General features: G+C 41.8%; 1 protein-coding gene across 1 annotated transcript in view; it reads left to right on the top strand.

Annotated features, from left to right (window-relative positions):
* The first annotated feature begins 13,432 nt into the window (after positions 1-13,432).
* DENND6A (DENN domain containing 6A) overlaps positions 13,433-16,329 on the top strand; it is a 55,739-nt gene continuing 52,842 nt past the window's right edge. The window contains exon 1 of the mRNA XM_060022748.1: positions 13,433-13,999. Within this exon, the coding sequence (XP_059878731.1) occupies positions 13,433-13,999 (567 nt within the window). The remainder of the gene's footprint in view (positions 14,000-16,329) is intronic.

Below are 16,329 nucleotides of genomic sequence, written 5' to 3'. Positions count from 1 at the left end.
TCATTTATCCCATTTGCTTTTTCTTTTCTTCTGCATCATAACTCAGTATTCTCAAACAGTATAACTAATGCACCTTATACCTCTGCACATATTTCTTCTCTGCATGGTGACCGTCCTCTGGCTCATCCCCAAGCTCCAAGAGCCTTTAGGTCTCAGTGGAAATGTCACCTCCTCTGAAAGGCCTTCTCTGATCACCCATCTGCTATGGACTGAATTGTGTCCCTTCCCAAACTCACAGTTGAAGCCCTAACCCTAATATGACTGTGTTTGGAGATAGGGCCTTTAGGGAGGTTAAATGAGGTAATAATCTGATAGGATTTGTGTTCTTATAAGAAAAGGAAGAGACACCAGAGATTTCTCTCTCTCCTTGTACACAGTAAGGAAAGGCCATGTGAAAACACAGCAAAAAGGCAGCTATCTACAAGCCAGGAAGAGAGGCTTCACCAGAAACGAATCCTGATGGCCCCTTGATCTTGGGCTTCTGGTCTCCAGAACTGTGAGAAAATAAATTTCTGTTGTTCAAGCCACTCAGTCTCTAGTATTTTGTTATGGCAGCCTCTGAATTTTTTTTACTCATGATACTTCTAACACCAAATGTATGGATATTTTCCTCACACTAACCAATTCTCCAACTCTTCGGACACCAAGTGGGTGTTCAACAATTCAATTCAATTCTAACACTATATACCTAGGGTTAGCATCAGATCCCTCAGGTGAAAGGGTTCAGTTCCACAAAACTGCCCCCACTTCGGACACCAGTCATGAGTCCCAGGTACTTCTGACCAACTGGCTATTAATCAGGAGTTCCCACAATTCCCTCCTCAGGTTTGATAATTTGCTAGGACAGCTCACAGAACTCAGGGAAACACTTTACTTACTATTACTAGTTTATTATAAAAGATACAACTCATGAACAGCCAGATGGAAGAGATGCATAGGGCAAGGTATGGGGGAAGAAGTGCAGAGTTTCCATGGTCTCTCCTAGCACCTCCATGTGTTCACCAACCCAGAAGCTTCCTGAACCCCATCATTCAGGGGTTTTTATGGAGGTTTCATTATGTAGGCACAATTGATTAAATCACCAGCAACTGGTGATTAGCTCAATCTCCAGCACCTCTCCCCTCCCCTTCTGTGGGGCTGAAAGTTCCAACCCTCTAATTATGCCTTTCTGGCAACCAGCCCCCAGTCTGAAGCTATCTAGGGGGCCCCAGTCACCAGTCATCTCATTAGCATACAAAAGTCCCTCTTATCACTTCAGAGACTCCAACGGTTTTAGGTGCTGTATGCCAGCAACCTGGGACACAAATCAAATATTTATTTTTATCATATCATTCAGCCCTAGCAGACTAATACACCATCTATCAAATCCTTCTAAAGTAGGTCTTTCCCACCCCCATTAATCTGTATCTTACCACAATATTTACTTCTTTACACATAATTCGTCATTATTTTTAGTTATTTGCTTGCTTTTAAAAAAAATTTTTGGCTGTGCTGGGTCTTAGTTGTGGCAAGTGGGATCTTCGTTGAGGCACGTGGGATCTTTAGGTGCAGCATGTGGACTTCTTAGTTGCAGCATGCAGACTCTTAGTTGCGACATGCATGCGGGATCTAGTTCCCCAAACAGGGATCAAACCTGGGCCCCCTGCATTGGGAGCACAGAGTCTTATCCACTGGACCACCAGGGAAGTCCCTTGTTTACTTTCTTTTTACCTGTTTCCCACAACAAACTGTAAGCTCTGCTATGGCTGCAACTATGTCTGTTTTGCTCATTTTTGTAACCTCAGCTAGTTGTCAATAAATATTTATGAATGAAACTTCAAAGCACTTATTAAAAATTGAGTGAATGAAACTCTGAAGTACATATTATTGTTTGACAACAAACAAACCTATAATTCAGCAAACCTGGCTCTTGAAAATAATTGAAAATTATTTTCAATGTATGATTGTGCCTGAAGCCAACATTTTATTTTATCGTGGTAAAATATACATAACATAAAATTTACCATTTTAACCATTTTATGTATACAGTTCAGTGACATTAAGTTCATGCAGATTGTTGTTCAACCACCAAAGCTATCCATCTCTAGAACTTTTTCATCATTTCAAACTGAGACTCTGTACCCATTAAACAATATCTTCCCATTCCCTCCTCCTCCTAGCCCCTGGCAACCACCATTCTACTTTCTGTCTCTGTGTCTTATATGAGTCTCTAGGCACCTCATATTAAGTGGAATCATATAATATTTGACTTTTTGTGTCTATCTTATTTCACTTAGCATCATGTCTTCAAGGTTCATCTATGTTGCAGCATGTGTCAGAATTTTAATCCTTTTTCAGGCTGAATAATATTCCATTGTATGTATATACCACATTTTGTTTATCCATTCTCCTGTAGGTGGACATTTGGGTTGTTTCCTCCTTTTGGCTATTGTGAATAATGTTGCTATGAACACTGATGTACAAATAATTGTTTGAGTCCCTGCTTTTAATTCTTTGGGGTATATACCCAGAAGTGGGATTGCTGTATTATGTGACAATTCTTTTTTTTTTTTTAATGTGACAATTCTATGTTTAATTTTTTTGAGGAACTTCTATACTGTTTTCCACAGTGGCTGCATCATTTTACGTTCCGACTGGCAATGTGCAAGGATTCCAATTTCTTCACATCCTCACTAACATGTGTTATTTTCTTTTGGTTTTGATTGTTTGTTTTTGATAGTAGCCTACTTAATGGGCGTGAAGTGGTTTCTCATGGATTTGATTTGCATTTCCCTAATGATTAGTGATGTTGAGCATCTTTTCATGTGCTTATTGACCATCTGTATATCTTCTTTGAGAAATGCCTTTTTAAGTCCTTTGCCCATTTTTGAATTGGGTTGTTTTTTGTTGTCTTTCAAGTTGTAGGAGTTCTTTATATATTTTGGATATTAATCCCTTAACAGATTAATGATTTGCAAATATTTTCTCCCATTCTGTAGGCTGTCTTTTCACTCTGCTGATGGCATCCTTCGATGCACAAAAAATTTTAATTTTGAGGAAATCCAATTTACCTATTTTTTCTTTTGTTGCCTGTGCTTTTGCTGTCACACCCAAGAAATCATTGCCAAATCCAATGTCATGAAGCTTTTTTTCTATGTTTTCTTCTAAGAGCTTTATAGGTTTAGCCCTTATATTTAGGTCTTTGATCCATTTTGAGTTATTTTTGTATAGGGTTTAAGGTAAGGGTCCAACTTCATTCTGTTTTCATTCTTCTTCTATCTTATGGATATCCAGTTTTCCCAGCACTGTTTGTTGAAAAGTGTATCCTTTCCCCATTGAATGGTTTTGGTACCCTTGTCAAAAATCATTTGACCATACATGCAATGGGTTATTTTGGGGCTCTCTATCCTATTCCATTGATCTATATGTCTGTCTTTATGCCAGTGCCACAGTATTTTGATAACTGTAGCTTTGTAGTAAGATTTGTAATCAGGGTGTGTGAGTCCTCTGACTTTGTTTTTCTTTGAAACCAAATTTTTAATCCTACAAATAATTTCCAAAATTATTTGTAGGGGTTGCCATCTCAGCAACAGTGCAAAAATACACATTTCACAGCAATTATTTCCAATAAGAACTGGTCTTCTAAGTAAATTCTTCACAAGAAGGTGTCTAGGAATAGCAGTCCTAGTTTGGAGTCACTGTATTTCTTTTATTTTCCTTAGACAAAACTCTTACTCACACTTGAATTAGAATTTGCAGTATCTTAGCCTTTTGTTCAGGCTGGCACTGCCCAGCTGGGATATCAGCCAAAAAAGACTTCCTGGATTAAGTTTAACTTAGGTAACTCTTTCAGTTTGGGCTATCAGACTCCACTAGTTTGCCCAGAATACAGAAGAGAACAAACATGTTCAAAACAAGCTGGTTGGGATTTTATCAGGCAGGGTTGCTGCACATTCAAGGTTAGACTAAAAAAAAAAAAAAAAAAAAAAGTCAATGAGAGAAAAATCATAACTGAAGGTTAAAGGCAAACTCTCAAAACTAGGCAGAGCCTTTCCGGATTGCCTCTGTATATGACAAAAAGAGAATCAAGCTTATTTTAGTGGGGTCTTTGAGATTTTCTCTCCATTTCAGGTTGTGCAGAAGAAAAAGTATAGTTTGAGAAACTTGCCTGGTATTTTGCTTTTCTCCTAACAGAGGTAGGGTGGGGTACTAAGAAAGAATGTTGGACTGTGTCTAAGGAGCTCTGGCTTCCAACAGGATTTTGCCACTGACTTGCAATGGGAAATAAGTCACTGGCTCTGTAAGCTACAATTTCCTCAACATGTGCTGAAAGAATTGTTGGATTTTTAAGAACTCTAACAGCTCTAATAATATGACAGAATCATGGTTTTTTGTGGGTTTTTTTAACCTCCTCTAGATACTTCTCTTATTATTCTCCAATTCTTAGAAAATGGTGTAAAACGGTTATTAGCATTCATGTTTTGTCTGCTCTGCTAAATTGTACAGTCCTAGAAAACATCACATTCAGTTTGCTATCCCTCACAATTTAAGACTATAGCTTTTATAAGTTAAATATTTGAAGGAAGGAAGGGAGAATCAGTTAAGCTATCTTTTTTTGTGTGTGTGTGGCACGTGGGCCTCTCACTGCTGCAGCCTGTCCCATTGCGGAGCACAGGCTCCGGAAGCACAGGCCCAGCGACCATCGCTCACGGGCCCAGCTGCTCCACAGCATGTGGGATCCTCCCGGACCGGGGCACGAACCCACGTCCCCCGCATCGGCAGGCGGACTCTCAATCACTGTGCCACCAGGGAAGCCCTGAGCTATCTTTTTTTGAAGATTATTTTTCAGTGATAGTTGCTTCATAATTTTGTAGAGATAAATATCCTTTAGCTAGGTGATAATGATTATATTATAGTAATAGTATTTCTCCCTGTTTTGTCCAATTAAAAATAAATTGTGGATTATTTTATAATATAAAAACCCAGAAGCAATGCATTATGTGAGTTAGTATACTATTATACTGCTTTTTTGGTAAATAAATTCTCAGGGAAGATTTCCTATGAGCAACTCGATGTGATAAAAGGCTAATGTAATGAATCAGGATTATTTACCATGTGCTGCAAATGTTAGAAGAGCTAGCTCAAACAAGTTCAACCAAAAAGGAAAATTTGTTTGACTCATATATCTGAAAAGTTCAGGCTTGGCTAAATCTAGGGTTAAATGGATCGCTAGGGCCATTTCTTCATTTATGGTGGTAAGGCTGCTAACAGCTCCAAGCTATCCTCTCAGTAATCCTGGTGTTAGGACAGTGCCTCTTTCAGAGAAGTTGTAATGCCTCCCAGAGTTGAGCTGCATCATTTAAATGAGTCACACATGGAGATGTGCCTGCATTCATCATTGTTCTAGGTCTATGGAATACACTGATTAGCTAGGATTGGGTTGTATGCCCACACTGCAGTTCAGGGGTAGCATTTACCTCCTCCTGAACCTCATGGACTGAGAATGATCATGGGGTGGCTTCCTGTTGGGAAACTGGGGACTCTTTTTGCGTTTTTTTTGGCCGTGCCACGCGGCTTGCAGGATCTTAGTTCCCCGACCAGGGATCGAACCCGCAGTGAAAAGCACGGAGTCCTAACCACCAGGGGATTCCCAGAAAACTGGGGACTCTTCAGCAGAAGATGCAATGAGTGATAGCCAAGTAGGAGCAGTGGGAATTCACAACAAAAAACAAATCCTAGGGCTTCCCTGGTGGCGCAGTGGTTGAGAGTCGGCCTGCTGATTCAGGGGACATGGGTTCGTGCCCCTGTCTGGGAAGATCCCACATGCCGCGGAGCGGCTGGGCCTGTGAGCCATGGCCACTGAGCCTGCGCGTCCGGAGCCTGTGCTCCACAATGGGAGAGGCCACAACAGTGAGACGCCCGTGTACTGCAAAAAAAAAAAAAAAAAAAAAAAAACACAAATCCTAGCTCTGCAAAACAAATTATGTTTAGTTCTGTTTTTATATAAAAGTAATGAACTGAGAATCAACTCTATACACAAACTTGTTTCTAGCATTTAACTTCTAAAGCTTTCTGATGTAGCTTTGTACACTGTAAAAGCTTTAATGCAAAAGCTGACTCATGTCAGTTATGAATCACATCTGGCTGCAAATGACAGATCTAACTATAGTGCCTTGAACAGATAAGGGTTAATTTTGACGTTCAGAGGTAGGTTGTTACTGGTATTGGTTTGGTGACTTATGGATATGAGTCTCTTGATATTTTCTTCATGGTCCCAGAATGGCTGCTGCAATTTTGGGCTTCGTGCCCAGGGTGGCAGTAGGAGGAAGCAGAGGAGTACAAAAGGGCAAGAACTGCCTGCTATATAAACATATATTTTTCTTTTTTCCTGTGTACTTTTTTTTTTTTTTTTTTTGCGGTACGCGGGCCTCTCACTGCTGTGGCCTCTCCCATTGCGGAGCACAGGCTCCGGACGCGCAGGCTCAGCGGCCATGGCTCACAGGCCCAGCTGCTCCATGGCATGTGGGATCTTCCTGGACCGGGGCATGAACCCATGTCCTCTGCATCGGCAGGTGGGCTCTCAACCACTGCGCCACCAGGGAAGCCCTTCCTGTGTACTTTTTAAAGAGTATAACCAGATGTTCTAATCAATACTCTTGCATACATCACATGGTCACATATATCTTCTGTGAAGCTTGAGATATGTAGTCTTTTAGTTGGGCTCAGTGCCACTCCAAATCAAACTAGCCTGCATTACTAAGGAAAAGGGGGATAATGGATATTGGGGGGCTGTCTCAGTCAGCGGGAGCTGCTATAACAAAGCAACACAAACTGGGTGACTTAAATAGATATTTCCTTCTCATAGTTCTGGTGCTGGCTAACTCAGTTCCCTGAAGAGGGCACTCCTCCAAATGGCCCTCTTCTTGCTGTGTCCTCACATGGCAGAGAGAGAGGTCTAGTTTCTTCTTACAAGGACATTAATCATATCAAGGGGCCCCACTATCATGACCTCATATAAACCTAATTATCTTCCAGCTCCAAATACCATCACATAGGGGGTTAGAGCTTCAACATATGAATATTCAGCCCATAACATTCCACCCCTGACAACCCCCCCCAAAAATTTACATCCCTCTTGCATACAAAATACATTCATTTAATCCTAATAGCCCCCAAAGTCTTAACTCATTCTAGTATCAACTTTAAAGTCTACAGTTCAAAATCTCATTTAAACCAGATATGGGTGAGACACGAGGTATGATTCATCCTGAGGCAAAATTCCTCTCTAGCTGTGAACCTGTGAGACCAGGTAAGTTATGTGCTCCAGAATACAATGGTGAGACAGGTACAGGGTAGGCTTTACTGTTCCAAAAGGGAGAAATTGGAAGGAAGAAGAGGGTATCAGATCCCAAGTAATTCCAAAACCTCATAAGGTAAATAATATTAGATCTTGAGGCCTGAGAATAATCCTCTTTGGTTTGATGCTCTGCTTTCCAGACCCAATGGGGTGATCCCACCTCTGTAGCTATGCCAGGTGGGGGGCCCCACCCCCCAAGCTCCAGGTGGCTGCAGTCTGGCCCAGCGAATCGGAAGCAACAGATCACCCCAACCCTTGAAACTGAGGAGGCAGCCCCGATGATCTCTGAATCACCTTTGTGGTCATTCCTCCTTTGCCTTGAAGAACAGCACACGTTTGCAGCTGCCTAGCTCCACAGTCCAGTTCTGTGGGGTCTAAGAAGTCTGACAGCCTTCCTTCTGTGCTGGGGTGGCTGATTAGGGCTGTGGCTCACACCCACTATAAACAGGGTGAGAATTTTCCGAATTTTAAAGTTCTAGTTCATTTTTTGTCAACAATTCATTGTTTTGACTCATTTCTCTCTTTTGCGTTTAATGCTAAGTGGCCAGAAGGAACCAAACTGCTTCTTCATCACTTTGCTTAGAAATTTCCTCGGTTAACTATCCAGTTTCATAGCTTGCAAGTTTTTCCTTCCACAAAACACTAGAATATAGTTCAGCCAAGTTCTTTTGCCACTTTATAACAAGGAGCACCTTTTCTCCATTGTTCAATAACATGTTCCTCATTTCCATCTGAGATCTCACCAGAATAGCCTTTACCACCCATATATATACTAACATTCTACTGATGATTTACATATTCTCTAAAAAGAGGGAAGCTCTCCCTCCAGTTCTCCCCTTTTCTTTGTGAGTCCTCACCAAAATCATTGCCCTTAATGGCCATATTTCTAGCAGGCACCTCCAAACTCCTCCAGCCTCAACCCCTTGTCCAATTCAAAGCCACTTCAATATTTTCAGGTATTTGTTACGGTAGCACCTCACTCTCAGTACCAAAATCTGTATTAATTAGCTTCCAGAGAAAAAGAACCAGTAGGACTGAGCTACATATACAGAGAGAGAGGGAGAGGGAGAGACTTATTATATGGAATTGGCTCATGCGGTTGTGTAGGCTGAGAAATCCCATGATCGGCAAAGGCAAGCTGGAGACCCAGGAGAGGCAATGGTATAGTTCCTGTCTGTGTTCAAAGGTCTGAGAACAAGGAGAGGGGATGGTGTAAGTTCCAGTTTGAGTCTGAGTCTTACCTAAGGCAAGAGAAGACTGTTGTCCCAGCTCTAAGACAGTCAGGCAGAGAGGGAATTCTCCTTTATTCAGCCTTTCTTGTTCTATTATGTCTCCAATGGATTGGATGAGGCCCACCTACACTGGGGAGGACAAACTGCCTTACTCAAGTCCAGCAATTTAAATGTTAATCTCATCTAGAATCACCCTCATATACACACCAGAATAATATTTAACCAAATATCTGGGCAGTCCATGGCCCAGTCAAGTTGACACATAAAATTAATCATCACAGTGGCATAGCAATTTCTGCCACAAAGATATTAGTGAAAACATTGTGATTTAATTCCTTTCCTTTCTGTTTCAGTTGTTTTCTTATTATATAAATATATATATAAAGAAAGCTTTTAGTTAAATAGATATTACACAGATGAAAAAAAAGAAATGTTTAATTCTAAGCAAAAAATTTCTCCTAAGTCAGGATATTTTTTTATTAACTCCAGTGTCTTTTTTTTTTTAGATAGTCTATACAAACAGGATCATTCATTATATTTTGTGACCTACCTTTTTCTACTTAAAATATATAATTTGAACATTTCTTTGCTACAAAATATTCTTTTATGACTTTTTTTAACATCTTTATATGACATTTTTAATGACTGCTGAATAGTCTATTGAATGGCATTTTTCAGTCAATCTCCCCTTGTTAGACATTTAGTAGTTTCCAATTCTTCACTATTATAAGCAACTCTATCACACTCTTGGACAGTAGGACTCTCTCTTTTTTAAAAATTTATTTATTTTATTTATTTTTGGCTGCTTTGGGTCTTTGGTGTTGTGCGCGGCAAGCGGGGGCTACTCTTCGTTGCGGTGCACAGGCTTCTCATTGTGGTGGCTTCTCCTGTTGCGGAGCATAGGCTCTAGGCGCGCGGGCTCAGTAGTTGTGGCTCGTGGGCTCTAGAGTGCAGGAGCAGTAGTTGTGGCGCACAGGCTTAGTTGCTCCGCGGCAGGTGGGATCTTCCCCGGCCCGTGCTCGAACCCGTATCCCTTGCAGTGGGAGGTGGATTCTTAACCACTGCGCCACCAGGGAAGCCCTCTCTTGTTATCTCTCAGTGTTTAGTTACAAAAGCAATACATGCCCTCTCCAAATAACTAAAACAATACAGAATTGTGTAAGATAAAAAGCAAAGCTCCTATTTCTATTCATCAGCACTTCTTTTCCCCAGCGCTTCTATTCCCCATGGGGCAGCCACCATTAATAGTTTACTGTGTGTCTTTCTGAATTTGTTTTCTGACTTCTTTCTTCCTTTTCCTTCCATTCTGTTAACTGTAGGTTTTTGCTTCCTGCTCTTCTCATCCTCAGCCTCAAGCAGCCTCTTCACTCTTATTTGCTGCTTAGTCTGGGAAACCAGACTAGCACATCTACTAGAATTATGTGTAGATTTAGTCAAAATAATTTATGAGTAAAAGCCTCACATCTCTCTGATTAAAGAGCATGAACTTCACTGGTTATCCTTTCTGTTTGGCATTTCGTAGTGAGCCTTTTAAACCTACCTCCTGGTACTAACTGGGTCAAACAGTTGGTAAAGTAACCTTCAAATAAAGTGAGGTGTTACTATGTTTACTTTTCATAAGCTAAGAGTGAACTACATTTAAGAAACATTTTTATGTTGACTTTTCACGTATTCATACAACTGACCATGAAAGGAAATTTTTGTAAAATAGGAGAAGAGCAATTAAAGATTTTTTTAGTGTTTTCATTCATTCAGTAAATATTTACTGAGTACCTGTCACATGTATAGATATTAGGAATGTAAAAATGAAAAACCAAAGCTCTTCATCTTCTTTTTTTAAAGCTTTCACAAGTACTATTTAGGAAACGCCTAACAGTATATTTTGTCTTCTTTGCCTGGATCCTCCCTTCAAAACGTGCATTTGAGCATCTTGTCTCTGAGTCATGTGGCAGTAAACTCAGTTCTCTACTGGTAACATATTGGCACTTGAACCCCTATATTCTCTCTATTTTCTTGCCCGAGCAGCTGCAGCAGCATTTAGCTCAGGAGCAAGAGGAAGTCCTCTGGCTGCCCAAGTAGGTGGATATCCAGGACATTTGGATTCCCTTCAGGTCCTTTTGGTAAAACTAAGTCCAGAGACCTTGGCATTGCAATTCACACCATTATCTACAGCTCACCCTTTCTTTTTATCTTTCTTCTTCTTCAACTATGAAAATTGCTGAAATGCCAGGAGTTTGGTTACGGGTGAATAGGGAAGTATGGAATGTGTTTAATCCTGCTCTCAGTATTGCTGGTAATATTAGAAGATCAGCAGAGCCGTGAATCCAGTCACGCTCTCGGCTATAGCAGCCTACCCTGACTTAAGTGCTCCTCACATGAAAAAAGACCCAGGGCTTTAGTTGACAGTAAAAGCAACCTGAGCCAGTGATGTGACCTAGCTGCCAAAACTAGCCAATGTGATCTGAACCAGCATTAATCGAAGGCTGTGGCTGGGACAAGTAAGGTAATAGTCCCAGAGTACACTCTGCAGTGGTCAGACCACACCTGGAGGATGGTGTTTCCTCCTGGGCACAGCATTTTAAAAGTGATGTTGACAAGTTGGAGTACACCCAAGTTGGGCAACAGGATGATGAATGGCCTAGAAACTACATCCTTTGAGGAACAGTTAGGGGAACTGGGGTAGTTCACCCTGGAAACTAGAGGCATAAGGATGTGGGATAACCACTTCCAAATACTCGCAGGGCTATCATGTAGAAGAGTTGAACTCTTCCGTATAATCTCAGCAAGCACAACTTAGACCAATGGGTGTACATTACAAAGTGGTTGATCTTGTCTCCATAAAAGGAAGAATTTTCTAGCCCTTACGAACATCCAGAAAATAGGAGCTTTGCAAGGTAGTGACTTTACCTTAACAAGGGGTGTTAGAATGGTGACTGGCTGACCAAACACCAGAAGATTCACGAATAGGATGGGAGGTTTGGAGAGACAAACTGATCTAAGATCCTTACAGATTCAAAGATTCTAATGACAGAACCTCAAGAAGGAAAGGAGTGTTAGTACCTTTTTGCCTCAGATCTCATACAAGTATTAACAATAGAAACTATGCTAAAATTGACTCTAAGGTCAAATATCAAAGTTATGAGGATGGAAGGAAAAAAAGTCATGGGAACTTTCTCTTTTCCCTCGTGGTTGTCGTGTTTTGTGTATAAAGATTTGTGTAGTAGTGTTTGTTTGTATTTTCGAAGCAGATGGAATGATTTTGTTTTTCTCTTTTAAGATTCTTTAAAGCCCTGGTTTGCTTTCTTTCTCATCAAACTTATGGTCCTCTTAATAGTTTTCAGGATATTACATTTTGAAAAGATTACTCTTAATCCAAAATTATAAAGCAGCATTTCAGGGAATGGCAGTCTGTCCACATGTCAAAGAAGCAGTCCTGTGGAACAACTGGTGTTTAAAGCTCATTAATCATTAATAATGAGGTAGTGTCCAGTAAAACATGTATGTTGCAATAGCTTGGCTCTTCCCCATAATCAGTTATGTAAGTAGACCAGAATGATCATTCCTATTTTACCAATGCAGAAATGGGGTCTTTGAGCAGCCTGCCTACCATGATTGTGGATGGAGCAGGTGCTAAAATCCAAAATCCACTAGCACTTGTCTAGTGCTCTTTCTAATACTGTTTTCAATACTAAAAACTGTTACTGTTCTTTCCTAAGAACAGGTCTAGAGACTTACTTAAATGCAGAATATATTTTTTCTCTCTAACTACAGTGGTTCTCTGGAGTAGGAGGGCAGATAGCTTCGGGCAAAGAATTGGCCTCTTAACTTTAATGCTGTCTCTAGTTCATCTTACGTCCTAAAGAAAGACTCTTGCAAACATCACTACTGATGTCTGAGAATGCTTGACCCTCTCCTTGAAAAGAGAGATGCTAACACTTACTTCAAATAAAAATCCTATGGATGTGGACAGAACAATGCTTGTCAGACAGGGTAGATTTGACTGGGTGATGCAGCAAAATGCTTAGGAGCTCAGGTTCAGTGAGAGAGATGTGGGCTTAAGTCTTTGTTTTGCCACCTACTGGCTGTGACATTATCATCATCTCATGGAGCCTCAGGGCCCTTATCTGTAAAATGGGAAGAATAGGACCTACCTTTTTGGCTGTTGGGAGGATTAGGTAAGATAATGTGTGTAAAAGCATGAATACTGTTCTGTTTTTTAAAAACACGTTTATTGTGAGTTATTATTCATTGTCTTTTACTCACTTTTCTATTGGGGCATTATTGTGTGTTTCTGATTTACTTCCACTTTGCAGTTTATGCTCAGCACAGTAGGTGCTAAATAAATCCTAGTCTGTAGCACCACGCTGGACCCATAATCAGTAACAATTCAATAGACTAAGTGCCTCCTGGGTGCCCAGCCCAACGTCGATCTCCAAGAATACTAAGCTGCCTGAGACTAGACCTCTGCTGAGAGAAAGTGATCCTCAGGTTGTTGTAGAGGTGTTCCAGAAAGGTCTGGCGATGGATGAGTGCTGAGTGAGTCACAGGCAACCAGGCCAAGAAAGGTGGGAGGGGGCTTGGTGGAGAGGGGGCTGCTGAATGAAGGCACAGATCTCTGTCAACAGATTGCCTGAGTGAACTGTAAGCCTGCATCAGAGTTTTAATACTTGCTTGGCTAGTCACATAACCTCTCAGAACCTCAGTTTACCTGAAAAGAAATATACAATGATGACTACCTACTAGATTCAATGAAGTAATATTTGCAAATACTTACTTGGCACATCATCTGGCACAAAGTAAGTGCTCAATAAATGTTAGCCACCGTTACCATTATGTTCTAACAATTTGATAATACCTTATAATTATGAACGGTGTCATTCCAAGAATAATTCATTCCTTGGTCGTTGGACTGCGAAGGAGGATTCCAGGATTCACTGCTTCAGTCTTGAAGAGCTTTAAAGCAAGGAGGCTTCACAAGCCCAGTCAAGGGCCTGCGCGACGTATTTTATTCCGGGAGGCCGGTACAGGAGGACCCATGCAGAGCCGGGCTCCCAGGGTCACATGGGCCGCGGCCCCGCCCCGGCTGAGCCCGTCCCCCGCGGCTGCGGCAGCTGTGGCTGCGTCTGCGCGGAGCCGAGCGCGCTCTGTAGCGCGGTCCGCAGTGGAGGCGGCGCAAACAGCCAGGGGGCGGCGGATGGCTCTGCGGGGCCTGGCAGGCTCGGGGCCCGGCTCCCGCGGGCCGCTGGGTCAGGCGGGGGCAGCGGACGAGGAACGCGAGGCGCCGGCCGTGGTGGCGGCGGGAGACGCGCCAGAGGACGTTGAAGAGGACGAGGGCCGCAGCCGGGGCCTGCTGCGCTGGGACGGCTTCTCAGCCTGGCTGCATTGCGTGTGTGTGGTGGGCTTCGACCTGGAGCTGGGCCAAGCCGTGGAGGTGAGGCCCGGCCGCACCTGGCCCCTGCGCCCCGTCCCGGTCCCCGCGCTGGGGCAGCCCCAGCAGAGCTTGTGGCCCGCGGGCCGACCGGCCTGGACCCTTCCCGCTGCGCATCCGGGCGTGGCCGGCAGCCCCTCCGCCGTCTGCCGGGCTGCGGTCCAGAGGCAGTTCCCGTGGGAGGATCGTGGGCTGTGGCTTAGGGTGAAAAGTTCTCTCTAGCCCCCTCCTAAATACTTGTTGATGGCCCTGTTTTCTTTTCTTTCTTTTTTTTTTTTTTTAACCCGGTGTCACAGGAATAACTAGAATGGTTAGCGGCACCCGGAGAAGACGGCAGGCAGGATGTTTGGGACTTTTTCAAGAAGCAAACAATGCCCCTGACATATGGTGAACTAGCCAGACCTCACACAGCCAACTTTTTTTAGACTCATGGATTGTTTTGGTCGTTTGCAGCGACTTTCAGAACATTCCACTTAGCCTGAGCCGAAATGCTTGTCTCAGCAGGGGTTTTCTCCTTTTCCTCCTTTTGTTTCTCATCTCTCTTATATCTTGATGTTGCTTATGAGACGGCCTGAAAGCTAATAGCAAGATGAACGTAAGGAAAATCGTTCGCTTGTGAATTTGTCAAGTTTTCCATTTTTATAGCGCCTTGTTGAAAGGCCTTGTAATCTTGACATTATTTAGGGTTCCTTTTGTAGCATAAGAGATTGCTTGTCTTTATGTAGCCAAGAAAAACGTAGAGTCAGAAGGACCTACGTTTAGAAGATTTTTTTGTTTGTTTTGGTGGCACTGACAGATTTTAATGAATCATCTCATTCTGACTTTAGTGGCATGAGTGGGCTATGAAAATTGGCCAGGGAGGTGTTTCTTAATGTGGAGTGTGTATTCAGCCTGTCTTCTCTGTGTTTCATCATTACACAGCTCAATACACTTTGTTTCCACTAAGATTTAGGCATTATCTTGGTTGCTGAGCAGACGTATATGAAAGATATACTCTAACCTATATTTATAGAGTAAGACTACAGTTTAGAGGAGAACCAAGAATTAATCACACCAGCAGATAGGGCTAAATGCAGTGCCTGGCACGTGACAGTGTTCAATAAAAAATTGATAGAGTGAGTGAATACATGAACAGTACTTTGAGATGGAAACAACTGTTCCCAAAGACTGTGAAGAAGAGATTTATGTCATCTATCATTTACACTGACATATTAACCTGAAGCTATATGTATAGCAAAATACGATTTAATCAGAAAGCATAGGATTGAGTTGTTGTAGTGGATTATATTTTTGAATAGTTAAAGGAGATCCTTTTGGACTCTGACCCTTTGGGCATGCTTTATAACGTGTATGTTTTTTTCTGACCTAATAAACAATACTTAGCAAGTATTGAGGTGCTACAGAAATGTGAATCACTGAGACTATTTTGAATTTCATTTCCCATAGTATATGCTATTGCACAGAGTTTTCTTCAGGTCTTTGGTTCTTCACATTTTTAAAAGGTCCAGAATGCAGATAAGTTATGAACTTCATGAACTCTCTCCCTAAGGAAAATGGTAATACAAAATCATGTATATGCTTCCATTGACTATCTGGGGGTCATTTATGGAGATTCTGTTGCATTGTCCTCAGGTTAAGAATCACTGATTTTAGAAAGTGTAGGGTGAGGGTGGGGAAGATTCCCTAATAAAGGATCCCGAGAAAGATAAACACATTGAGAGGCAACACAATTTAATTTTGTTTTGTTTTCCTGAGGAATGTAGAATATTCCCACTTTTAAAATGAAGAAAAAGGAATACAAATTAATAATTAATATAACAAAATAGTTGAAAATATATTTCACTTTTGTAATATGGCCATATCCAGGCCAAAAATGGACAGGAGGGGTGGCTGTAATGGGGCAAGAAGGTAAATATAGAATTGTTTTGGAGAAATGACGTAATAGCCCCACCCTACTTCCTATAATGCACAACCATAGGGATTCAGAAGGGAAGTTAAATAGGTTAAAAACTAAGTTTGGACAGTATATCCTCCAACGCAGTTGTGTTATCAGAAATGCAGTCATTTAGTCTTAGGCTTGCGAGAGACTTAAGAAGTCAGTTCTGCTATGATAGAAAGTACCAGTTGCAAATTTTAAATGCATAAACAATGCCACTTATTTAAGCTTAAATCCCTACTAAAGAGATAATGTAGAATATTGACCAAGAACTCAGACCCTAGAGCTAGACTGCCTAGGCTTGAATCTGTGTGACTTGGGGTACGTTACTTAGCTCATCTGAGCCTCACACTCCTCTGTGACAGGATAACAGTGCCTATATCATGGCACTGTTGTG

The sequence above is a fragment of the Delphinus delphis genome, chromosome 10 (genome assembly GCF_949987515.2).
Source record: "Delphinus delphis chromosome 10, mDelDel1.2, whole genome shotgun sequence".
Lineage (NCBI taxonomy): Eukaryota > Metazoa > Chordata > Mammalia > Artiodactyla > Delphinidae > Delphinus > Delphinus delphis.
The sequence above is the reverse complement of the archived record's forward strand: the minus strand, read 5'-3'. Positions and strand labels throughout refer to the sequence as shown.